This window comes from Furipterus horrens, unplaced genomic scaffold (assembly GCF_987537825.1).
Source record: "Furipterus horrens unplaced genomic scaffold, mFurHor1.1.pri manual_scaffold_17, whole genome shotgun sequence".
In the NCBI taxonomy this organism is placed as follows: domain Eukaryota; kingdom Metazoa; phylum Chordata; class Mammalia; order Chiroptera; family Furipteridae; genus Furipterus; species Furipterus horrens.
Window position 1 is genome coordinate 114,135,085 of NW_028327187.1, and position 27,907 is coordinate 114,162,991.

A 27,907-nucleotide genomic window follows, 5' to 3' on the forward strand; every position below is an offset into this window, starting at 1 on the left:
GGAGCCATAGAGGACAGCTTTGGAATCAACAAAATTCTGTGATTCAGTGTGCTGTTACAAGTTGTGGTGGTAGGCAACACAACCAGGGAAAGAATTAAAAAGGGTTGGATTTAGATAGCCAAGGACATGGGGATTCCTGAGAATATTAAAGAAGCAATATTTTCACAAGTTCAAAAATCTTAAAATTACATAAAAGGGGCATTTATACTTACATAGAAGCAAAACTATGTAAAATCCAATCATGTGATGAGTGTTGGTGGGGTTTGAAGTATTTTCAGAGACAAAAAACTAGGTATTGTATATATATTTCAGCTCCAGGAAGCTGGGCTGCAAGTCCACACTCCTGTAAAGCTGTGGGCTTACCAATAGCAGCTACACATATAAGCTTAGGACACTCCATTAAGGTTCCCAAGAAGGATCCAGTGAGTGCCTGGCTGAAATGGCTAGTTGCACAAAATCTCTAGCATGATGACATGACAACTCCCAGACTTCATCAGATAAAATGACAGCTGGTATGGGAACAATTGCCTCGGATGCCTACTCCAAGTTTCCAGGCCAGCTGTAACCTCTCTGGTCAATAGTCATGTCAGTAACTGAGACCGCATTTGACTTCCTGAATGCAAGAGTGGATATCAAACCTAAAAAGCCTTACAATGAAAAGGGAAAGAACTGAGACTGAAATCCACCAAATTACTATTTCTTTGTTAAGCCCTCTGCATAAATTTGCTGTGGTATGGTTAGTAAGAGTAAAGAGAATCTCGCCTATTGAGATAATAGTTGTAACTCACAGATAAAGTATATAATTGATTGATTTACTCTTTTCATTTTTAGTTTAAATCTAGATAAATTTATGTGGATAGCAGAAATTTAAAAAAAAACACACTTGTTTTACCATATTTATAAGTTTTTTTTTTTAAGTTTTCTAAGATTTATTTAGAACATGGGAAAGTTTTGTTAATTAATTCTGACACTGATTCTACTTAAAAGAGTAAAGAATATATAAATATATAATTAAAATCCTTGAAATTTTTGATGGTACTTCTATGATAAAATGGATAAATTGGAACAATATTGTTTAATGACCACTTAAAAGTGATTGCTCAAATAGGTACTACCCTACCTACAAACTGAACTAAAAAGCCAGAAAAATTAGTTATGAATTTAAACTTTAAAGCATCAGAGGATAATTATTTAAACAAAACAAGCCCCTGAAGAGTCTATTCTGTGAATAGAGCTGCCCTTAGAGGCACAGAGACCTGATATCAACAACTGAAAGGTGACAACAGTTTTACTAGGTAGCTCAGCCTGGACCAGGAAACCAGCTAAATCTTTGTAGACTTTACATGCCTTTATTCCCACAGGTATACAGTACTCTAAGGGTTCAATTCAATAAAGTTTTCCTGTGAAGGGCCAAATAGTAAATATTTTAAGCATTGTAGACTGCACGGCCTATTTAAGCACTTTCTTCTACTTCATTGGAAAAGCTGGCAAGGACAATATGTGAATAAATGTGCATGCCTGACAGTCTAGCAAGGCTACGGGACCCCTTCAAAAAAAAAAAGCTTGATATGTGCATAAGTTACACAGGATTATATAAGGCATTAATTGTATTAAAATATAGTTATCAAAGTATTTTTACAAGGCTATAGCAGGCTTCTCACTCTCCGCACTATTGAAATTTGGGAGTGAATACTGCTATGTTGTGGCAGTGCTGGGGAGCTGTCCTGAGCATTCTCAGACATTCAGCAGCATCCTTGGCATCCATTAATTAAATCACAATAAAACTCCCTTTGCCAGTTGTAACAACTAAAAAGGTTTCCATATCTTTGCCAAATGGGCCCTACTGCCAACCAGTGACTTATGGAAATAAATATACTACTTTATGAGCATGTCAATGAGAAGGTATAGTAGAGGGTCAAAGAAGCACCATCAACTTTGAAGTAGTGGTTAGCATTAGAATTTTTATCTACAAAAACAGTAATGTGACGTTAACTATTTCTGGTTTCTATTGGTGAACAAGTCACAGGCACTGCAAACACTAGGCTAGACTGTTGTTTACATCCCACACTGAAGAAAATGCTCACCGACAGTCACAGGTCAATGAAAGGGACAATGTAATTGCATTATCATTCACCCAAGGAAGGTCCACGGCCTCCATGAAATCTATCCAGAGTTCTTTTAGATCCATGAACCTTATGTTAGGGACCTCCCTTCGAGTTTAGACATAAAATGAAGTTATGAGGCTACACCAGCCTGTACATAATTAATTTTAATAGACCATAGAGATCATTCAAATTTAATGTACTATTTCCCAGCTGACAGAACATTGGCTCAGGTGGGCTAAGGGGTGAGACTTGAGCTGCCTTGTTTCCAGCTAAGCCAACACTCCCCAGTGACCCATGGGGACTGCTTTCCTCATTTGTTTTTCTTACACACGTTGCTGACCTCCCCAACACTGCCAAAAGAATTAGACACCACATTTTTACACAAAAATGGACTTGATCCCTGACCTTTGAACCTTAATTGTTTGTGGATGTTTGAAGACTTCAAGGAACAGGGGACTAAAAACTAAATCTAAGGACTGTAAACAAAACATTGAGCTAAGAAGTGGGGAGGAAAAGCAGAAGGGAGTGATGGAAAGGTCGGCATTGACAGCTTCATTAGGGATCTGGAGGAGGGAAAAGGCAGCACACTGGCGCTATCCTTGCATATTATTATTAAGTCCCAGGAGCTTCAAGCAGCCAGGAAGAGAAAGGTAATACAAAATTACCTAGGGAGGCAATGAACAGGGACAAGAGGCAAATGAAATTTTGGATTGACAACCAGCTGACAACCTCAATATGGCAGCAATAGGGATGTCAGCCAAGTCACCAATATGAAATGCCTCCCCAGCCTCGCCAAAGTGCAGTCCATGGATCGGCAGCATCAGCGATGCCTGAAAGTTTATTAGAAATGGGAGACTTTCCAACCCCACCCCAGACTTCAAAATCAGAATGCACATTTTACCTAGATCTGCAAATGATACACTTTAAAATTAGAGAAGCACTGACTCAGGAAATCTGATGCCCAAGAAACATGAGAAATGCCCCAACAAAGTATGATTATAGCATTGATAGAAAGTGAAAGGTGAGGTTAGTTTAGGATATGAACGGAACTCGATTTGAGTTTTTGGAAAAAATTGGCAATATCCCCATGTCCCTTACTAAAACTAAAGAGATGTTAAATGGATGCAGTGGCCATACTCGTAGTTGCTTTGCAAAATGTTTTAAGGATAAAGTTCTGAGAAATGTAATAGGTTTTCAATATCTCGATATGCTCTGCACAAATAATTCTGTTCTCTAAAGAAACTACTCTTCCTCAAAAATAGTTGAAAAAGAAGGAATAACAAATTGCTGATGAAAACTAACAAAGCCATGGGTTACCATGAAGAATGAACCTGGGTTAATTTTCTACTTGCTCTCCTAACACTTTCTACTGTCGCTTTAGCCATAGAAGGGTCTTATTACCGTCTCCTACCCATTCTTTCCTCTGTCCACAATACTGATTTCTCTCTTGTATTCCCTTGAATGTTTAACAACACCATCCCTACAGCCATCCCTCCATCCATCCACTCACTGGTTTACTCACTGAAACCACCTCCACATTGTGCATTTTTTCCTGTTTTTCAAGGTACCTAACACATCACTTGGAATATGGCAATTGCCCAGTAACTTCCCATTGATGAGTAACAACACAAAGGTTTAGAACACCAGAAATGATAACATAAGAAAACATCCCATTTCTGCACTAGGCTAAAGAGATTTCTTGATCTTTAAAATTTCATTGAAATGAACAGTCCAGAAGTGCTATCTAACACCTTAGGAAAAATTCCAATCATGTCATCTCACTTCTTAAGAAAGTTTTTGTAGTAGAATAAATGAATATATCACATGCATCATGGTGGTTGAGTTCCAGATAGTTAGAACCTAATCTTGAATGAGTCTTCTGTCTACCTCTGATTGACATACAGTAGATAGTTAAGTGGGACATCTCAGAAATGGAAAGCAAAATCAACCGGCCTATGAACAACCAATAAAACACTGAGATTCCAAAACCATGGTGATTTCCCTGTGTTTCACAAATTAAGACACCCTTATCTCCAACCCCCCTCCCCAAAGACTCTGTAAATCAGATCTCTGGTATTGGGTAAGGACCAATTCACATTGCAAGCCCTCTGCCCAAAAAATGATTGACAGTAAACAGAAGCAGTGCAAATAAAATAAACAGAAGTGGAAATTAACAGAGAAGAAATAAGGCTAAATACTAGGCAACATGAAGATGCCACTAGCATGTCATTTTCCATCAAGTGAAAAATTGGTAACAAGTTTAATTAAGCACCAGGAGGTACGTGGGACCATCACAGTTACTCAACCAACATTTATCCCTCAAGAGATGTACTGATTACACGTTTGCAATTTAAAAGACAAAATTATCAACTAAGAACATTATTTTCTTGAAGGATTGATTGCTTATTTTTTCCAGCTTTTTAAAATTTGATCTTGGTTATATGATAACCCATGAAGTTGACTTGATGTAGCAGATAAAGGCAGTCTGTAGATAAGCAAAAATGGTTTTCCTTACTTTTTGACTTCTGATTCTAGGACTGACACTCCTGGGAATTTTGGGAGCAGCATTCAGCACCAAACGTGTTTTGAAAGACGCCAACTTTACTGAGTGACACCTGTGAGGAATTCCTCTTGATGATATATGCATGCTGATGTATAAGACAACACTATTTCTAAAGCATATAAAATCTTTTCAGCTTACTGGAAAATTGGACTGCTTTCTCATATGAAAATTTCATTCTGGAAATTTAAAACCTGTTGTCACCCATCAATTGACTCTCAAAAACACAAGGTGTGACATGCCTTATAATTTCCTCAAGGGTGACAAAGACACTTTAAATGCTCATTTGACCACCAAACTGCCACAGCTGATGAAACAGGAAGACTTAGAGAATGTGTTGTGTAGATTGGCACTGGAAAGGGATGGGAAAAGGATCTGGGGGAGACTTGTGATGAGTGAGACTGATAGCAGATTGCTCCCAAGTCCTTTAGAAATGGACTTCTCTCAAGTCAGCAGTTTCTGTACTCAACAGAACTGCTAACCATGCCACTTGCCCCAAAAGGGTTATTGTGAATGAACAGGCAAACATCTGCATGTATGAAGAATACACCAACAAAGGATCTCATTATAGTTTCCTGTCACTCCTCTGGCTGCTCTAGACTTCAGGAGCAAACATCAGGACCAAAGGTGCTTAAAATGAAAATTCAGGTCAGATGAATTCAGGTCTTGCTGTGCACCCAGCTCTTGGTCTTCAGAGACTGACACCAAGAACACTTTGAGGAATTGGAAACATAAAGGAAACTAACCCATCAGGGGACCCTGCAGAGCTCTGGCTGTATGTTTATTTATTGGGAATTGATGGTGGCGCTTCATCAGAGGGCACCTTAAAACCTTCAAACTATAAATTTCTTCCCTTGTAGCACCCTCAGGCTGAGAAAAAAATTTATTATGAAATGTTTCAGGAAATAAAGAGATGTTTGGAACAGAATACAAAAAGAATGCTTATAACTTATTAATAAAAAGACCCCATTTAACAATGGGCAAGATTTAATAGATATTTATTCAGAGAAAATATACAGCTGGTTGAAGAGCACATATGGAAAGACATTCCCTATCATTTACCATCATGGGAATTCATATCTAAATCACAGTGAGATAGCACTTCACACTCACTAGGAAGGCTATAACCTACAGATAATCACAAGAGTAATGGCGATGTGGAGAAGTTGCTGGTGAGAATGTAATATGGGAAAGTTTCTTTAAAACTTAAAAACAAGAGTTACCATATGAACCAACAATCCCATGCCTTTTGATGCTATTGAAAAGTAGAATTGTATTCATAATTTCATTTTCAAATAGTTCATTGTTAGTATACAGAAATGCAGCTGGGTGTGTATATTGATTTAGTTGCCTACAACTTTACTGAATTCATTTATTCTAACAGTTCTCTTGTGGAACCTTTAGGGTTTTCTATATATAAAATCTTGTCATCTGCAAACAGAGAACATAACTTCTTTCTTTCCAGTGCGAATACTTTTTATTGCCTAATTGCTGTGATTAAACCTCCCAGGACTATGTGGACTAGAAGTGATGAGAGTGGGCACCCTTATTTTTGATCACAGAAGAGACCTTTCAACTTTTCACCATCGAGTATGAAGTTAGCTGTGGGTTTGTCATATAACCATTATTCTATTGTGATATATTTTTCTTGTACTTAATTTGAGTTTTTATCATAATGGCCATTGAAAATGGCAAATACTTTTCTCCATCTATTGTGATGATTAGATGCTTTTGATTCTTCCTTCTGTCACTGTGATGTATCAGTTATTTTTATATCTTGAACTATTCTTGCATCCAGGGATAAATCCCACTTGAACACGATGTTTGATCTTTTTAATGTACCTAAATATAAGTGTTTTTTAAATTTTTTTTAGTTCATTCTTAGCATATAGAAATGCTACTGAAGCAAGAGGGGGGAAAAGTGAGACAACTGTAATGGAAAAACAAACAAAAAATTTTTTTAGTGGGGGAAAAATGAAAATATGAAGAATGGAAATGCCAGTTCAGTGAATATTAGGACAAAGATTTTCCTTCACGTTGTATATTTTTCTCCCTATTTGATCCCTCCAGAGTTTGGCATTCTAAACAAGTAAGTAATGACATAAGTTTCTTTGCATAGAACTAATAAGACCAGTTGTTAATAAAGGCTCATTTTTTTTTCTTCTTTTTTTTTGACCAAGTCTTTGACTGGAATGTCAAGCCTAAAGGAGACATACTTGGGCTCAGGTTGTTACCAAAAAGCCCTGAGGAACGGGGAATGACTTTCAAAGGTAATAAAAGCCCGCGAGATAAAAGGCCTGGTACCATGGTTGGTTGTGCAGTCCACAGCAATCTTTCCAGGAAAGGAACGAAGGCTGTTTTCCTGAAAGATGGCTAGAAGGGACCTTAAGGCACAATGAAAAACCAGAAAGACTTGGAAAGGACAGGTGTGTACAGGCAGGGATGAATGCCAAGTATGTGGCTCAGCTTCTGTGCCCTGAAGGGCAGATTGAAGGTCACCCTAAATATTCCTTGGGCAAGTTCCAGCAAAGCAGAACTAAAGATCATAAGTGATCATTTGCTGCTCTTATGTTTATGCAAATGAACAGGATAAATGAAAAATGGACTTAATGTAGTCCCTTTAAAGACAAGGAGGGTAATCTTAGGGAGAAAAATCACTATTCAAGGAAAATCACAATGATCAGTAGTAGAGTATAAATTGGGCAACTCACCGTCTTAAAAGTTTCTTCTCATTTAAAATATGGTTTCACTTGAAAATTAAACCATGTCTGTGATATCATCAAAGATAATCAAGTTGCAGGCAAGTAGAATGTCAAGTGCCTTGCAACTGGATGTCTTCCTAATAAGACAGTCTTACAGATTTAGAGACTTGTTTGCGGGTTATGTTACATAAATTAACATGTGTTTTCTGTTTTCAAAGGACATAAGCCTGTGATCGCATTACCTGAGTGATTGTCTGTACACATAAGCCTCACTTAATCCTCTCTGCAGCGCTGCCTCCTGAGACTCAACGGTTTGGCTGAACTAGATGGCTGGGTTGGTGAAGAATGGGGTGATCTGTGGGCTTCACTTTAAAATGGGTTTCTCTTTTCTATCCTAATGGCTTGGACAGAAAAGGCCCAGAGGTCTGAGAGGGGGAAAACCTAAACTATTTCCCTCAGCCCAAACTAAGTATAATGGGCAAAAGGGTTTTGGACAGGTGAGATGTGCCTAGCACACCTTCCTCCAAAGAAGCCCTTCTCTTCCCTAATGTGGGACATTGAAAAATTAATCCCTGCCTTTTGTCATCTGGTGGTTATGGATTGAATGATGTCTTTTAACCCTATTCGCCAAATCTGTTGCCCCAGAACACAACAAGGATGCCAGCCTGTTAAACCAAGCACGCCTTTGTCTGGAGACAGCCAGCTGACCTGGAGTCTGCACGATCCTTCCCCATGTGGGAAGGCCACCCTCCCCTCCACACCCTCACTATTATTAGGGATTTCTGGACCCAAGGGTAGGTAGGACGACGACCATGTCCAGCTTGAAGCAGCTAGAGGAACTTGAGACCTTCGCCCATTGTCCTTTACAAGATTACAAAGGGTGTTAATATCTGAGGGGGAGGGATAGTTATTTTTTACGAACCAGGGGTATGGACTTGGGGGGGATTGCTGGGGGAGGGGGGTGCTGGGTGGAGGGGAGTAAAGGGGAGAAAATTGGAACTATTATAACAATATAATCAATAAAATACATTAAAAAAAAGAAATGCAACTGATTATTATACATTGATTATGTTGCCTGATATAATGTTGAATAAGATTTACCAGTTTTGTCAAACATTTTTACATCTATGCTCTTCAAGGATATTGGCCTTTTTTTTTTTTTTTCTTGTAGTGTATTTGCTGTAAAATGAGTTTAAAGTTGTTCCCTCCACTTCAATTTTTTTGAAGGATTTGAGGATTGGCATTATTTCTTGAGACTTTTGGTAGAATTCATGGAAGAAAACATCTGGTCCTGGGCTTTTGTACTCCAATGCCCTTACTCATTATTGGTCTTTTCAGATTTCCTATTTCTTCATGATTTGCTCAGCAGGAATCCTTCTATCTCTTCTAGGTCATGTAAGTTTTTGGTATATGAATGTTGACAGTAGATGCTTGTAATCCTTTGTATCTCTGTGACATTAAACGTCACATCTTTCACTTATAATTTTATTAATTCCTTTCTTTTAAATATTGGTTAGCCTGGGTGAAGGTATGTGAATTCTGTCCATCCTTTTAAAACACCAACATACAGCATCATTAATACTATTTTTGCCCTACTCTCTATTTCATTTCTCTCTATAATAACTTTTTTCTTTTTTAGATTTTATTTAGTTATTTTTATAGAGGGAGAGAAAGAGAGGGAGAAACATCAATGCATGCTTGCCTCTTGTGCACCCCCAACAGGGGAACTGGCTTGCAACCCAAGCATGTGCCCTGACTGGGAATTGAACCGGTGACCTATTGGTTTGCGGGCTGGCACACAATAGACTGAGTTACACCAGCCAGGGCTCTGTTATAACTTTTATTATTTCCTTTCCTCTAACAATTTTGGCCCAGAACATTGTTCTTCTAGTTCATCATGGTACAGAGTTAGGGTGCCATTTGAAACTTTTATTTACTTAATATAGGTAAACTTCCTTCTTAGAACGGCCCCTGGTGCATCACACAAGTTCTGGCATGATGTGTTTCTATTTATGACTGTCACAAGATATTCTCTGCGCTCTATCTTGATTTATTTTCTCACTCATTTCCTTCCCAGGAGCATGCTGTATACTTTCTAATCATTTGTGAATCCTCTCATTTTTCTTCAGTTATTAATTACCTGCCTTTGTGGTTGAAAAAAATACATTTTACATGATTTCAATCTTTCCAAATTTGTCAAGACCTGATAAAAAGGCCAACTTATGATCCATCCTAGGGAATGGCCAAGAACAACTACTCCAGCACTACTGGGTGAAAACACTCTTCACAAGTCTGCGAGGCCCACCTGGTTCACAGGGTTATTCAAGTTAACTGTTTCCCCATTCATTCTCTGTCTGGGTGTTCCATTCACCGATGAAAGTGGGGCATTCTAGAGCCCTACAACCATGCATTATTGTCCAGTGTTCACCTACCTCTGTTCATTCTGTGTCAATTTCACTGTGTTAGGGAATGTCCAGAGAGCTGATAAAACTTTATTTCTGGGTGTGTCTGAGATGGTGTTCCAAGTAAAGACTAGAATTGAAATTGGTAGACAAAGAAAATCACCTTCACCAATGCACATGGTCATTGTCAAGAGAAGAGAGGAGGAATTGGCTATCTCTACATTAGCTGGAACACCTATCACTTCTCTTGCCTTCAGACATTTGTGGTCTTGATTCTCAGCCCTTTGGGCTTGGACTAGAACTACACTACTGGCTTTTCTGGGTGTCCCTTTTATAAAGAGTAGATAATGGAACTTCTCAGTCTCCATAATCCCATGAGCCAATACCTTATAATAAATCTCTATTATGTCTCTCTATATATTCTATTGGTGCTGTTTCTCCATAGAAAACTATAATATACCTGGTCAAGACACTACTACTGTACATGAAACCTTATATATTTAAAAGCAAAAGGTGTCAGAGCAGGAAAGTACACATCTGCACAACCTGAGAACTAAACCTCGGGGTTGTTTATTTCATGAGAACTCATAAGGCCAATCAGGTCATTTCCTGGTGATTATCAGACTATAAACTAAATATTCACAGGGGATCAGGCACTAAGATATTTTGGAAAGGGGTTACTATTAGAAGACATTTAAAGCCCAAAGCTTTGTTAGCAATTTGTCACACGGTAGTTCTCCAATTTATAAAATAAGAGAGAAAAAGAAAAACAGCAAAGTCCCTAGAGAAAACAAAGACAGCCAAAGCTTCATGGAACCACTCAGAAAGAGGACCAGAGTTAACCTCCGTGAGTGTACCTTGTAATGGTGACCCAGGCGTACATAAAAAGAGGAAGTTATAGACTAGGCATTTGGAAACACTGCCATTAAAGCAACTTCTATAATAAAATTCTAGAGTTTACCATTTCAGTTTGTCAGTATTAGGACAAGTTAGTTTGGTGAAGACCTAAACAAATAAGTCCCCTATTTTGGTACATGGATTGGTGTCAATGCAGGTGAACTCAACCTGCTTCTATGTATCCTTTGACCCTGTTTGAAATTTTATCTGGGGAACAGCTGTTCAGGTGCATTGCCAATAAATTAGGTGTCTTTGATCACAAACCACCTCAGAGACAAGCCATCGCCAGTGGTTGTGCAGGGGGTCTTCCCAACAAGCACTCTCACACAGCTCTGAAACACGTGGAACTGCAAAGATACCACTGGATGGCACACAACAGCCCAAAGCGGGTGCCTTTTGTATTTAGCCTTACCCTGCTCGTACTCACCACCTGGGATAGAGAAATACACGGTGTCCCAGCGTTCCCAGATTCAGTCGCTGAGTTTTCACTGATTGGACTGCTTGGGGCCACACCCCCACACTTGAAGCAATCACAGGCTAGTTCAGCCACAAACTACTTTGTTAGAAGTAGGGAGTCATAAACAAACAGTGAACAAAAAAAGTTATTACAGGTGCTAAATGTATTTGGACTGCAATTCAAAGGCTGCCAAAATACACTTCTCCAAGTCATTCCAGCTGCCCGTTTTGGTTTTAAAACAGATCATTCTCCTTCTACAGACCCATGCTATTCCAATTATTTTAACTTTCTCTCAAGCCTGTTCTTTTTTATCTTGAGATCCAGCCAAACCCTCTTTTCAAAGAATTTAATTTTCCTTCACTCGCTCCTTCCTCCACTCCTTATTGTCCAGCTCTATCTCTCATCCCTCTCTTTTCAGCATTCCCCTGATGCTGAAGATCATTAAACCCACATTTTGAAAACTTACTCCTATCATACACTTAATGGCACCCTGACCAATGGCTGGAAATACAGCCTTTAAGAAATATATCATTCCGAAAATGGTTCTAGTTGATGAAATATTTAAGCTAGAAAAAAAAAGCACTGCTAAAGGTGAACAAAAATAGGAGAATTGCTTAGCAACATGACAGTTTTAACCTGACTCAGTAAATCATACCTGCAGATGTGAAGGCATGTATTCAATTTCCAATAATGGTGGAGAGGAAGAATCATTATCTTTAACACTACGCTGTGCTGTATTTCTCAAGTGATGTATGGTAATCAAGGTTTCATGACAATGCATTATACAAGGCAACACAAGAAGAGATTGCACAACCATCCAAAAGCCATGTTGTAAGCCAGAAACAAACGTGTTACAAGACAGGTTGAGGATTTTAAGCTGAGGGTCATCTAGGTACAGGTATTAGACCAAGGAGGAATGAAGGTAACACAGGTAAAACTATGAAGAAAAATAATCACTGAACTAAAAGGCATTTTGAGGAATTTCTCTTGAACATGGATGTGAAAACCACAACCCATGGGCCAAATCCTAAGAGCCATGTGTGAGCTCAGATGATTTTTACATCGTTTTCAATGGTTTTAAAAATCAAAATAAATATAATATTTCATGATACATTAAAATCATATGAAATTCAAGTTTCAAATCTAGTTTTATTGGAAGACATCCATGCTCACCTGTTTAAGATTCATGGCTGCTTTCATGTTCCAGGAAGAGTGTAACAGCTGTAATGGAAACCATATGACCCACGAAATCTGCAATATTTACTACATTCCCCTCTACAGAAAAAGATTGCTGATCAATCTTTGGTCTCTTTGGGAAACCACCACTCTCCCAAATGAGGTTGGTAGGATTGATTCCAATCACAACCCCCATTTCCCCCACCCATCATAATTGCTTCAGATCAGACAGTGTAGCATACGCCAGTCCAATCAGTGAGAACTTAGTGCAGCTGGGACACAGTATATTTTCACTCCACAGGATGCTGAGTATGAGGATGGTAACATCTCTGGCTGTGACAAATAAACCTGAGAAGGAAATAATAGAGACCAGGGAAGTAGAGCAGAGTTCTGATGGCTCTAGGATGCTCTTTAAACCTCTTTGAAGGTCGTCCTGGTACTTACTTTGTGCATTTGAAAAGTATGGAAAAACACGTAAAATTTACCATTGTAAACATTTTAAGGTATAGTTTTTGTTGTAACCAACTTTTACCTGCTTTGTTAGGTTCATGGTGGGGTGTAACCTTCAGTGTTTTGTCTACATGAAATCATGCCATCTGTAAACTGATCATTTTATTTGTTCCCTTCCAATTTGGATGTGCTCTTTCTTTTTCTTGCTTAATTGCTGTGGTTAGGATTTCCAATACTACGTTGAATAGAAGTAACGAGTGCGCATCATTGTCTTGTTCCTGATCATAAAGGAAAAACTTTCAGTCTTTCATAGAGCATGATGTTAACTGTGGGCTTCTATTATGTTAGTTTCCTTCTCTTCTGAGTTTGATGTTTGTTGAGTGTTTTTATGGCCAAAAGTTGTTGAATCTTATCAAATACTTTTTCTGCATCAATTGAGATAATCATGTGATTATTATCCTTCATTAACTTAATGTGGTATATATGATTGATTACCTTGTGTTGTACCGTTCCTTCACCTTGCATTCAAGGAATAAATCCCACTTGGTCGTGGTGTATAATGGCTTCAATGTACTTCTAAATTTAACTTGCTAATATTTTCTTGAGGATTTTTTGCATCAATATTCATCAGGAATACTTGTAACTTTCTGTCCTTCTGATGTCTTTCTATGGCTTTATTAACAGGGAAATACTATCCTCATAGAATCTATCTGAAATATTACCTCATCTTTAATTATTTTTAAGAGCTTGAGGAGGGTTGGTGCTAATTCTGCTTTAAACACTTGGTAGCACTCTCCAGTTTTCATGTTTGGGGTATAAATATTTATAATTATATATTCTTGGAGAATTGTTCATTACCTTTATATGCATCTTCATCTATTGTAACAGCTTTTGACTTAACATCTATTTGGTGAAATATTAGTACAGCCACCTTTTCTCTCTTTTGGTAACGATTTGCAATGAATTTTTTCCACCCTTTCAGTTTGAGGCTAAGTTTATCCTTAGAACAGAATGGAATTTATTGTACACAGCAGATAGTTGGATTCTGTGTTTTTAAAGTCATTCTCTTTGTGCTTTGATTGGGAGTTTAATTTACTTTCATTTAGAGTAATTATTGACATGAACTTACTATTACTGTTAAAATTGTAGATTTTGTCTCTCCTTTCCTTCTTAAAACCTTCCTTTGTTTCATTGATTTTTTTCTGTAGTGACATGCTTTGATTCTGTTCTCATTTCCTTTTCTTTATAACCTCTAGATATCTTCTTTCTAGTTACAATTGCACATAAAACACCTTAAAATTATCACATCCTATTTGAAAGAAATAACTTAAATTGCACAGAAAAACTCTTATTATGTAGCTCCAATCCCACTTCATGTTATTGATGTCACCATAAACTTTTATATTGTATATCCATTAACAGGTTTAGAGTTATATTTTTATTACTTAAATTCAATAAAGGATTTATAAGTGAATCTATGCACCAAAATTATATTCATACAGGCTTTTCTATTTTTCCATGTATTTATTTTCATAGAAAATTTTACAATTCATTAGGCTCTGTGTTCCTCTAACATCCAATCCTTTCACCTTGAAGGATGCCTTTTAGTATTTCTTGGAGAACAGGTCTAGTAAAAATAAATCCCAAGCTTTCGTTTAACTTAGAAATCCTAAATTTCTCCTAAGCTTTTGAAAAACGGTGTTGCTGGATACACTATTCTTGGTTGATATTTGCTTCCCCCCCTTGCTCTATATCATCCCATTTATTCTAGCATACAATGTTTCTGCTGAGAAATCTCCTGTTATTAAAGCTCACCTTTTTTTGTGACGAGTTGTTTTTCGTTTGCTGATCTTAAGATTTTCTTTTGCTTTCACTTTTTACAGTATGATTATAATTTCTTAGAGTGGGTATTTTTGGATTTATCTTGGTTGTAGTTATTAGAACTTTTTGAATTATGTCCATTTCTTACCCTAATTTGGGAAGTGTTAAGGCATGGTTTCTTCCAATGAACTCTCTGCCCCTTTCTCTTTCTCTTCTAGCTCCCCTGTATACAGAAGTTGTTGCTTGTTAGTGCCCCAGAGTACCTTAGCCTCCCTTCATTTTTCTTTTTTACTCCCTTGACTCCATGATTTCAAAGTACTTGTTTTCAAGTTCACTGACTCTTTCTTTTACGTTTATCAATGGTGATGTTAAAATCCCCTAGTGAATTTTTTAGTTTAATTATTATAACCTTTACTGATTGGCCCATGTAGAGATTCTAGGAACGCTCAAACCTTTTCTGAGGATATGTCTTATTTGGGCTTAGGCACATGCTTTCACTTCTTTGAAATTCACTAAGCATCCCCAACTGGTGGCTCAGTTGTTTGGGCATTGACCCACAAAGTGAAAAGTCACCAGTTTGATTCCTGGTCAAGGTATACACCTGACTTGTGGGCCCAGTCCCACGTCAGTGGGGTCATGTCCAAGAGGCAACCAATCCATGGTTCTCTCACACAATAATGCTTTTCTCTGTCTCCTTCTCCCTACCTTCCCCTCTAAGAATAAATAAAATTAAAAAGTATAGTTTAGAATAAAGAAATAAATTCACTAAGCATATTGTTCCTTCTATTTAGAAACCCATAATATCTTGTCCACCCTGGAATCTGATCATGGAATTGCAGTTCTAACATGCCATTGTGATCCCATCTGTTTTTACCAGATTTTAACTAAGGTCATCAGTTCTGTCAGCACTTTGATTCTGATAAGACAGACATGCATTCCTCAGACTAGACAGATCACTGGATGCATGATCCATTCTTTTGTTCATGACATGATGAAGAATCCTCAGTGTGGAAACCTTTCTCTTGGTTGTGGCATGCTAGGTCAGACATGGGGGAGGAGCATGAGCAGAAACAAACAAACGTAAATTTTCCTACCCCTTTTACTGGAATTCCTTCTTGGTTTTACTTTAGTCTGGGTGCTGCAATCTCTTGACTGGTCTGTATAATTTTCACAAAGGTATATCGGTCCAGGTATTAGCTTATTTTCTGTGTGGGGAAGTGAGGCTCTAAAGCTTCCAAGATCACTACTTTGCAGATGTCACTTCAGTGTATTTGTTTATGTAAAATACTTTTGTAGAGCACTTTTAGATTTACAAAAACTTATAAAGAGTACAGATAGCTCCTGTATCCCCTATCATTACCATTTTACATTATCGTGCTACATTTGTCATATTAATGAACCGGTATTGATCCTTATTAGGAGCTGAGTCCATTTTTTATTCTAATATCCTTAGATGTCACCTGATGTCTTCTATCTGATCCAGAAAGTCATCTATGATATCACATCATATTCACTTGTCATGTGTCCTCAGAATCCTTTTACTTATAACAGTTTTAACGACTAGTTTTTATGTACCAAAAGGAAGAAAAATTTATTGTTTAAGCTAAATGGGTTAACAATTTTCTATTGCTTATAACTCACAAAAATAGCAAGCTGCTAGTTTTCTCATCTAACCATATTATTTTATAAGAAGAATGAGGCCCATGGTGTCCAAGTGATAACCTACAGCTAGTACTGCAGGCAGCTGAGATCTGTGCTGAACTATCCTAACTCTCTAATTTTTGTGCTTTATGATTTGATGACACTTGTTGGCTGGGATATACTGCAATCACATTATCCTACAAAGATATCTTCATGACATCCTGAATTCTGGATATATTATCAAGAGCCACACAAGATATGACTCAGTGATAAGGCCTTGATGCATTTTCAAGGTCTTATTAGAAGATATAGACTTTATCTATGTAGTGAAATTCTTATACATCAGCAAGCTAAGGAGAGATAATTTTCACTTACTGACTTGTGTATCAGCATTTACGCTAAGAACCTACTGAATGCTTCAGAAGTTTATTCATCCATCCGGTAATCCTCCCATCTATCTATCCATATATACATATATCTACATATTTATTCAGAAACTATTTATTTATCACCTGCTATTGACCAGATAATACTCTGCACATTAAAAACAAACTCCCGTTGATGTCTGTCATCTTTTGTACTAGAACAGTCATGAGGTGCCAGCAATCTTTAGATCTAAATCAAATGGTATCACCATATTTTAATTCATGACTCCTGCTTCTTTGTTCAGGATTCTAAGTAGAAATATATGCTTCCTGATGCGGGAAACTGTAGTTTAAATGTTGAGCTAAAAAAGGAGAACCAGCTGAGGGGACACGAGAAGGCACCTCCAGTGTGTTTCAAGCAAAGCGAGGAGGATGGTGTCACAAAAGCCAACAAAAAAGCCAGGAAGAAAGCATCGCCATCCGTGAATTGGGGACTTTTATTTCCAAGCTTTATAAATTTCCACAAGAATAATGAGCAGAGTTTCATCAAAACACTATGGACAATTAACTCTTTGAAAATACAACGAGGTTGTTTCTCTGTAGACCATTAGTGAGAAGCAGTTGCTATGTAATTTCCCCCCAGTAATAGTTATTAGCTCCTGCATTAGGCTTCCATTGTGACATGGCTTTATGCTGTTATCATTTCCTGTCGCTCCAACCTCCTCCCATGAAGATGCAGGTCAGAGGTAGGAAAGAGCTACAAATCCTGCCATTAGCAGACCCCAAAAACAAAGGTGTGGGAGGTGAAGAGTCATGACACTCTCTTATTAAAAGTTCTACCCCTCTGGTGGATTTTGATGATGTTATTCCTAGAACTCCCTTTAGATGTAGGTCACAGAAGCCCAAGCTGTGCAAGAACTGTTTCCTGACAGTAGACACATCATAGAGCTTTTTGACCAGTAACAAACCATGGGGCTCTGGGGTTCATTTTTAGCTCTATGTCTGACTCATAGTGCAAGCCCAAAAAAGTCACTTTACTGAGGTCCGCCCTTCTAATTTCAAGGGAGGGTTTTGAAAATTTATTGACTTATTGACGTATTTATTTTTTTAAGACACAGCAGGTGAGGGAGACAGAAGGAAACAGAGAACCATCAATGTGAGAGAGACATCGACCAGATGCCTCTTGCATGCACCCTAATGGTGGACTGAACCTGCAACCTAGGCATGTACCATGACCAGGAATCAAACCAGTGACCTTCCTCATAGTGGGTCAATGCCCAACCCACTGAGCCACACCATTCAGGGTAGAGCAATGTTTGGTAAACCTGAGGGCCAAATGTGGACTGCAGTCTCTGTGTTAAAACAAAATGTTATCCAAACACTATCACGTGCATTTCTTTACAGATTTCTTACGGCTGCTATCATTCTACAATGGCATACAACGGCATCGTTGCATTGTGTTCACAACCGAGTTCACGTCGCCTCCATATCCTAAAATATTTCCTATGTGACTTTTTATAGGAAAACGTTTCTGATCTGGCTTAGAGAATTAAGGGCTGCAGGAAGAGGGAAAAGAGTGTAATCTTTTGGGAAGAAAACCCCTCCTTGAGAGGGTATGGAGATTGCTTTCTGACAGTCAATAGCTTAAGGCAATATTTCCTCTTGGCTAGGCCTTTATGAAGGAATGTAAGAAATGATCTTTTAAAAAATTCAAGAGGTGAGCGTGGGAGGGGAGGGTTGAGCCCTAATCAGTGTTGAAGGGATGAGGCCTTCTAAGAAACATGGATGACTAAGTCATCCTGCCATATACTTTCTTACTTGTGTTCCTTCCTGAATTTCCACCTGCTTGCACTGAAGATGGTGACAGAGGAAAAGAACAATATGGCAATCCATAGTTCCTTTTCCTTTTGTTCTTCTTCACCTATCAGCAAGCCAAAATTAGATGTTGGTTGCATTACAGAAGTAAACCAAAAACTACTGAGTTGGTTTTGTGCAGGATTTTTACTTCTCTGATTTGAAAGAAATAGTTTCACATGTATGAGCTATTAATTACAACTGTGTTATTTCAGTGATTTCTCCCTCATAGGAGTTAAATGCTCTTAAACCTGCATCTAAAACTCACATTGCACAATATATGGATCATCATAAAATTCATGCTAACAGTTTAAAATTATACTTTTTCTTTACTTGGAATGGCATGAAATAGAAGAAAGGGATGTGAATTCTGAGAAAGAAGACACCTACTAAGAAAGGCTATTGGTGGCTAACTGGGCTCACATTTCAAAACAAGCAGAACCTAGTGGCCATTTTGCACAGTGACCTCTCACACAAACTGCAACTCATGGAGACACCTGCACTGTGTTCCTGCCATCTGAGCAGCCCGTATAAAGGATTCCTGGCATCCTCTTTCAACCAATAACACTGTGGATTTCCCTATCTGATTGGAGCTCTGCAGCTCTGACCAATCAGAGTGGTCCTATTTTAACCAATCAGAACAGTGTTCTTTGGACCAATCAAAGTTGAAGGATTTGAAGTCATCATTTCCATGAGGATGGGCCAATCAGGGACCAAGGGCAAGGACTCCTGGCCATCTAAGCTAGCTCCTCTCTGGCTCAGAGCACACTTTCCCTTTTAACTGAAGACTGCAAACTGTATCTCTGTGGCTGAGCTGCAACACAGAAGATGTGTCATCAGAGTGGAGCAGAGCTGTGTACCCACAAAGGGGCCTGGCCTAAGGACCATCTCACAGCCGCCCTGTTCTCCCAGCTGTGCTATATCACAACTGAGCTGTTTTGCACTGAGTCAAGTTTCCTTCTTCATTACACGGGGCTTGCATTTTCATTTTGAAATGCAGCCCACAAATTATGCAGACAGCCCGGCAGACTCAGCAGCATCCTTTAGATCAAAGCAGCTTTCTTTGAGTGTCTCTCCCGGCCTTCCCAATTTGAACTGCTGTCACCAAACCTGTACTCCTGCAGCAGCCGAGTGGCCCACTTCATGCAATTACTACGTTATGTGGCTTCCCTCAACTCAAAACGATCAGTGTCCACTGGCATAGAAAGTGCTGCCATCTCTCATCATCCTGGCAACTGAAGAGAAAGTGGCCAACGAGGTTTTTTTAAAGCTTTTAGAGGAGCAAGGAGGACAGGGCTTGGAAGGAAACTGCTATTTCCTACTCCCCCGGTGGCCGACAGTAACGCGCTCCATCACCAGGCCTCCTCTGCGCTGATGCAGCAGTGCAGACAATAATGCAAGGACACCTGCCACAAAGGTGACTGCATGTCCCCTTAAGTTCAGCCAATTGACTTGGCAGCAACACCCTCACCCCCCACTTGGCATCTGGCACAGACCAGAATGTCCTGCCTGCGCCCCAGCTTTGGGCGATGACATCAAAATTGCTCACTGCAAGGGTTGGCTCTATCAAGAAAGAAGAGATCCAAAGGCCACTCAAAAAAATCAAGGGGTGGTAAGCAGCCCCAAGCTAGCATTTCAATTACAGTCTGTGATGGAAACCTGGTCATCCAGGTGCTGCTTCTTGTCACAGGTTGGCTGTCCCTGTGATTCTGAATGAACTTTCTGACCCACTTTATGGACATCCCTAGGGGCTACATAAGAGCCAAAGAGAATGAAAAGCCACTCTGCACCAGCTAACCTGCTGTCCAGAGCTCTGCCCAAATGTGCACGTCCCAACCCTGTTGTCAAGTGGCCCAAGGAACTGCAGATAATTACAGTCCCTTCAGAGACTTGGGCCTTCTGGAGAAATATGCCAAGTGTATCAGGGACTTGTCCTATGGTGATGGCCAGATTAAGAAAACCAGCAAAGTTTCAAGAACAAGGGAAATGAAAGAGTCTCTGATATGTGAGAAGTCTTCCCAGCACACAGCTCTGGGAGTCCCATACCAATTGTATTTGCAGTGACAGTGTCATTGTGAAGCTTTCCTGGTAAAAGTCCTTCCATAAACTGTGCATACTTACCTTCCAGCTGGGAAGAGAGAATACTAACTTGGCAGATAGGAGATTTGTTACATTCAAAAGAAAACAAACCTGCTTCAATGAAGGGGATAAACAGCTCGTAATGTTCAGCTTGGGAGCTTTCATGTTGAGGTGACATAATTACCTTTCATTTCATGTAATGTCACTATCATGCTTACTTTGTTCCTCCATTTCCATAATCATAATATATGTACCTTCCTCTGTTTGACTAGACATGCATGTCCTAAGGAACTCATGTAAGTAAATGGAATTTGCTCTTGCCATTAGGCAACTATTTGTACTTTATGAAGAATTCATTGCGTGCACTTGGAAATGATATATTTAAGAATTCTTCCTAAAACCATAAAAGTGAGGCAAACTGCCTCTTCTCCAATATGCCAGTTCTTCACTCTAGATATTTAAAACCTCACAAAATAACAGAGCAACCCACTTCAAATAGATCTTTTATTTCCCTTATTGGCAAAACTGTTAATTTCCACAAAGATCTTCTGCACATCGTTACCACAAACAAAAGATAACAGCTTGTGAGATCCCTCAGATTCCTCTGTCCCTTGTTGGATGTGTATGAAAAATGCACTTGATCAAGTAGGAAACTGCCCTGTCTCAAATATGAAAACAATACAGGATGGTGGGAGCAACTACAACATCACATTCATGTTTACAAATGAAATCTCCTTGACCTAAAAAACACTTTAGAGAAGGAAAAGTTCAAGGGCATTCATCTGAGAGTAGCAGATTCAGGGACTCATCCACAGAGTACCAGTAAGATTTCTTATGAAATCTTGGGGTAAAAATCAGAAAACTTACTGAAGAATAGCCCTGGAACTATGAAATAATGTTGGGAGATAATCAACATCTTCTCCCCTCTTTGGTACACTTGAATTAGATTAGGTAGAGCTTACAGAGGATACTTTGAGGTTCACACATAAGTATGAGGTAAGGCCTTGCCATTTCTAATTTCTACAATGACAGAATTTGTGACATTGACTTGACTGTCTTCTGCAGTGATTCATAAAAAAGGGAGAGGGGCATACACACTGCTTGGATCTCTTAGGATTATTCTTTCTGGGAGATAGATGAGCCAAGAATACATTTCACATTAACCACAGAATTGACTGGCAGGGAGAATGGCTCAACTTCTCCGAAGCTGGGCTAAGTACATACTGGAGAAGACAAGGGGAAGTTCCCACATCTCATTACTAATCTCCACTCTTCAAGTTTCGGAATTGAATTCTCCTGCATGAGGAAGATAGTGACCCTATTTAATTGTGCACCATGGGAATTGCTGCTAGAATAATAGAATAGTGTGTCTTGTCCAATATGTATGGAGGGCTACTTTTGTTGATTGACAGGGAAGGTGGCCAAAAACTAGCAGAATAACAAATAAAAATATAAGAGTCTAAAACTTCGAACATGGAAAATCAGGGCATGTAGTTCAAAAATAACCCTCTAGTCTCCCCTCACCCCATTCCTGTCCCCACACTCCGAATTGGCTCATAATAATCAATCTTGCCAGCTAGTGTTTTAATATTTATTCTTCTAGTTTTAATTTTTTCTTCAATCTACAGAAACCAAAACCCCAAATTTATGAAGCACATTTTTTTTGCATTAACTCTTCCAATCCCCATGAACAGACAAGAATATCCTTATTCCATTTAACTCAAAAATGGAAAATAACCAACACCCGGCATTCCAAGTTCTCTGATTCTTACATGTTATGTGTCACTAAAGAGGGTAAGAGAGACATTGCTTGGTTGAGGATGGTGGTTGGCCTCTCAGTAGGGAGGGCCGTGGCAATGGCCTGCATCTTCTCCCATCCAACACCCCCCACTCCCAACAGATTTGATTCATTCCTCCTTGGGGGCTTCCATTGTATTTAAAGCATATGCTATTATTTTACTTATTACTTCCACCACACTCTAAGATCCTTGAAGGTAAGCACTCACCTAACTCATCATTGGATCTTCAGCATTTAAGGTGCTCAATATACGTTGGATGGATCCATGTTGGGTGTGACCACAGAGAGCTTTTGAAGTAAGTACATGACCAGAAAACCAAGCTGATCGGGCCATTTCTACGGATGCTGATTGGGGAAGGTGTGGCAGGGACAGGTGGACGGAAACTGAGCTGAGCACTTATGGATAGTAATTCCAGTGCTGGGCATCCTTATACAGTAATTGGAGGCTTCGTCTGGATTACACTCCAGGACAGAGGCGTAGGGTCTGAAGACGTGGCCCTAACACTTGACTGACTAGTTTGAGGACGTGGACAACCCAATCTTTCTGAACCTCAGCTCTTTCTGTAAAAAATGAGATTGTTCTATATACTTTACCTTAAAAGACAGTTATCAAGAGTCAATAAAATCTTGTATCTTGCAAGAGTTTTCTAAACTTTGGCTGTTTGATATATAGTTACGTGATCTTGTATCATCCAAAGAAGAACATTCTGACAGGAGATGGAGGTGCTATCAGTAATTATATCAGGACAATACCCATAAACCCGTACCTTCCTGGCCCCACCCAGTTGTATGGTCACATGTCTTCATCTATGTCAATGTCATCTATATCTATAATCTATACCCATTTATATCTGTGTCTACAACTCTATCTGTATGTCTATCTCTACATCTATATATTTATTTATATCAAAACCATATATTCACCTGCATTGACACCTATACCCACAGCTACTATTTATTGATGTTGTTATTATAACAATCACCTCGTACTACATTCTATGTTTCTCTTCATTTCTGTTTCCATTCATCCCCCTCTTTTATCCATTTCTAACTAGGATGCTCTTTTTCCTATGGCTCTTTCATTACCTTGCAGTTTCTCTCATCATATGTGTCTCTGTCCCTTCCTTTCCTCTGTTCTTTCTACTAAAAATAAAATGACTACTATTAATTTTGCATCTGTCCTGTTTCCTAAGCAATGTTCTCTGTTCCTCAGATTACCAACATAGGATGCTCTTTCTTAATGGGGGATCTAGTATATTTGAAGAAGCAATGGGTTGGGACTTGGAACACATATACAACTTTGGGAAAGCCATTTGATCAGTTTGTCACAGTTTTATCATCTCAAAAATGGGATAATTATTCTTTATGAAATGAAGTCTTGTGAATAAAAGTGCATTACAATAGCAGCCATAGCTATTCATGAGAATCACTTGGGAAGATTCTGAAGTTCTCTATTCCTAGGATGTACCCCAGATCCAGTGCTATGGTATGAATGTGTGTGTTCCCCTAAAGCCTTAATCACCAACATGATGGTATTTGGAGTTAGGGCCTTTTGGAGATGATTAGGTCATGAGGATGAAGCACTCACGATGGGATTAGCGCCCTTATAAGCACTCAAGTAACGATATGATCTCTTCCTTTCTCTCTCTCTGTCTCTCTCCTATGTGAGGCTGTAACAAGAAGACCACTGTAATCAAACCAGGAAGAGTCCTTATGAAGAACCCGACCATGCTGGCACCTTGATCTTGGACTTCCCAGGCTTTAGAACTGTGAGAAACAAATTTTGGCATTTTAGCCACCCACTCTAGGGTTCTTTGTTGTAGCAGCCTGATCAGACAAAGCCAACCAGGAACGAAGATTTTTTACTGCACTTCAGGCTATTGCAGTACACAGCCAAGGCTGAAAACCACTAGTGTGCAGACTATTCAAAATTATAAAAATGTACATTAGCACATGCATAATGGCATTAAAAATTTTCAACCCCGTGGATTAGGAAGTCTTTGTGGAAAACAGGCTATTTAGTCCTACTCTAAATAATTGGGATGGGAGAGGGAAGATGAAATCTGAATGCATTTTGAACTATCCTGAGCCATGTTCTGAAAGACTCACTATGATAACATTATCTCATTATTTATCCCTGAGGCCCTAACTTTGAACATGTGAAGCCTAGTTACTCCCGTAGCTTTGTCTACCACTTGCAAGTAGTTGTATGTCCTTCAGAAATGACACCCTGGTGGGGCTTATTATTTAGAACGTACAACAATCTTTTAAAAAGAAGACAGCTAATCTCTTTCAAAGAGAATATGTGAAAGAGTAAAAAATGAAATCAAAGGTGCTAATTATTAACCATGGCTTCATTTTCAAATGATTCATTTAACTTCTAAAACTAACGAGTAGAGATATACTCCATACTGTAAACCAGGGCTCCCCAGAAACTCTGGTAATTAGAGAATCTCTTTTATAATGGATATTACTCAGTAGGTAAGAAAAAAATCAAAACGACCCTCATTAGTGACAGGGACACTACAGGCACTTTTCAAAGAACTGTAGTTCATGACATCTTCAAACAGAGTCTCTGAGAACTGTGGAAACTTACTTCTCCGGTAAAAAAAAAAAACCACACAGATTTGGAAAACTGACATTGATACTTTGGTTTTAAAACTTTCCATTTAGTAATCATCATAGGTTCCTCTATTAAATTGCTGATTTCCTCTAAAATTTTAACAGCTGGCATTAGGCCACTGTAAATGTTAAAATGACACCAGGTTAGCCCTGGTTTCTAACTATTGATCGTATAGCCTGGAGGGTACAGGAACCCAAATCTAACCAGGGAAAAAGAAAAACCCATTGTAATTGGAGAATTCTGAGCTGTACCTTCATAAATTCATAATCCATGCTTTTTTGAGAATTTTAATATTTCGACAGATATTTTTACTTTTTATTTAAAATTTTAATTAATCTACAGAAGGGAAGGGAGAGAGCGAGAAAGAGATGGAAATAAACATCGATGTGAGAGAGAAAAAGATAGGATCCCTCTTGTTAATGCTCCAACTGGGGACTGAACCTGCAACCCAGGCCAGTGTCCCAACTGAGAATCATAACAACGACCCTTCACTTTACAGGATGACGGCTGACCAACTGAGCCACACCAGTCAGGACAATTTTACTGTTTTGAGTCAAAGCATCTATGCCACCTCAACTGAGTCAATTACATTAATTCGTAACCATGTTATAAAATGGATGACACAATATAATATAAAAATATCTTTCTAGCAACATGAGGGACATAGGCAAATAAAATGAAATTAAGTATTCAGAACCTAGGGTGGAAGCAAAACTATTAACGTTTCTTCCAGTCTTTGAATTTTCTGAAAGATTCTTTAACCATTCCCATTCCTGGTATAGTTTCTCTATGAGAATATACTCATGAAATTTCTGAAGTGCCAGAGGGCCACTTCCCACAGGCTCAGTGGGGTGGGTTGTTTTCAAGGGCAACTTTAATTTCCCAGGGGGGATCCAGGAGGCAAGCCCCTCAGCCATGAAATACACTCTGAAGCGGCAGTTCTCACCCATCCCCAGCAATCCTAGGAAGGAAGAGATTTGAGCTGCAGAGACTGGGAAACTGGCCCCAACACTCTTGTGAGTTGTTCCTGTAGCGACCTTCCAGCAATCCTAAACATGGAGATGCTGGGATATCCCCAATCTTTGCAGATATATTTTTTAAAAATTTTCTTTATTGATGAGAGAGAGAGAGAGAGAGAGAGAGAGAGAGAGAGAGAGAGAGAGAGAGAGAGAGAGAGAGAGAATCAATTTGTTGTTCCTGCATCATTGGTTGATTCTTGGATGTGCCCTGACTGGGGATCGAATCCGGAACCGTGGCATATCGGAACGATGTTCTAACTAACTAAAAACCAGTCAGGGCCTCTTGGCAGATATTTTAATTTGTATATAAATGACCACTCACCTCATGGTAAGCCCATGTTTACTGATCAGTACATAAAAGAATGCGGACTGTGTAAAAGATACATTTTCCTTCTGCCACCAATCTCTGCTTGATTGTATTAGACTAGGGCAAACTGTGTTTCCGCGTTTCTGTTCTGACCCTTTCTAGAGAGCATTGCAAATGGCACTCCTCATGCCAAACTTTTGTGTGAGCAAGAGACAGTGAGGACTCTGGTGCTCCACTGGGGACTGACACTCTAAGAAGGTAAGTGTTCAAGAATTAAGCAACCACAGGTCACAGGATACAGTAAATACAGGATATCAGGTGGATGGTGCAATGGCCTCCCAATGCTCACAAGTCCCTAATTTAAATATGTTAAATCCCCTGAGTGGAGGGTCAAAACAGAGATATCCAAAAAGCCAAAGAGTTTCCTGTCATGTCATCTGTCCCGCCTACCTGATGAAGCAGTCGCGGCCATCCCGGTTCGCGGTCATCTCCCATCCATAGGGCGGAACCTGGTTCAAGCCCCAGGTTCCCGAGGGAGGTGGCCAGCCTGAAGACTTCGTCCTGTGGCTGCAGAGAAAGAAAAAAAAAACAACAAAGAAAAGCATCATTACACCTGACTCCAGAACATTCTTCTGAGACACTCCAGGAAGAGGCCCAGCGCTGGCTCCTCCCAACAGCAGGCTGTATCCTCAGCTGATGAAATGAACATTTGGTTTCAGGCACATGCTTGGGATTTTTCTCTGTAGTGTCTGCCTTGCTTTTTCACAGACTCCCTATGAGGTAAATGTATTTATTCCATTATACAGATGAGGAAACAATGAATGGCTCAGAAAGATTTAGCTTCCTGAGGAAACACAAGCCAATTCTGAACAAAAGTTTTGCATACTTTCCATTAGTTAACCATTCCTGACACCAGACATGAGAACATTTTGGCACATAAATAGACATCACATGCCAATATAAATACACATATGAAAGTAAACTACTGTTCTTATGGGTCTTAGGGTCAAATGACCTGAACTGTTCAGACCAAAGACAACATTTCCACGCATACTAGCCACACCGTACTCAGGGTGAGTTATAAAACCTCAGACAAACTCTCAATTTAATTTGCAACAAAAAAATCCACATATTAGCTTTTACAATTTCCAGTCCATGCCTTCAATCTGACTCATCAGCAAAATGAAAGGGTAGGTTACAGAGAATTTTCTACAAGAGTGCCTTTCCAAGATGAAGAGGAGAAGGAGAGACTCCATGTAACAAAAGATTGTGATGGGCGGCACTACACGGTGACAATCCTTAACCAGAGGCCCGAGTCCAGTTTCTGGAGCCATGCCAAGTCCCAGTCACTCCAGTTCTGCTGGGACCTGTAGAGTTTCCACTGTCCTCTCATGAATGTGCAAGACTCCTCCAGAGCTGAAGGATGGAAAGGAAATAAGTGATACCATTTACGGCTGACCGACATTCCTCATTAGCTGCTCTTTTGTGCTGGTGAAGTTATTGTCTGGACAGCCTGTGCACAGTTCCAAATAGCAGACTGGTACCAGAGAATGGGGGCCAAAGAAGGGATGGCCTCCCCATGAGCATGTCAGGAGCGTACTCCACCTGACTGCTACACCAGGCACAACGTTCGTAACTTCCACAGCTCTAC

The 27,907-nt window shown here is 39.3% G+C and overlaps 1 protein-coding gene across 1 annotated transcript in view; it reads right to left on the bottom strand.

Annotated features, from left to right (window-relative positions):
* FRMPD4 (FERM and PDZ domain containing 4) overlaps positions 1–26,854 on the bottom strand; it is a 162,381-nt gene extending 135,527 nt beyond the window's left edge. The window contains exon 1 of the mRNA XM_090265017.1: positions 26,707–26,854. Within this exon, the coding sequence (XP_090121143.1) occupies positions 26,707–26,744 (38 nt within the window). The 5' untranslated portion in view covers positions 26,745–26,854. The remainder of the gene's footprint in view (positions 1–26,706) is intronic.
* Positions 26,855–27,907: the final 1,053 nt, after the last annotated feature.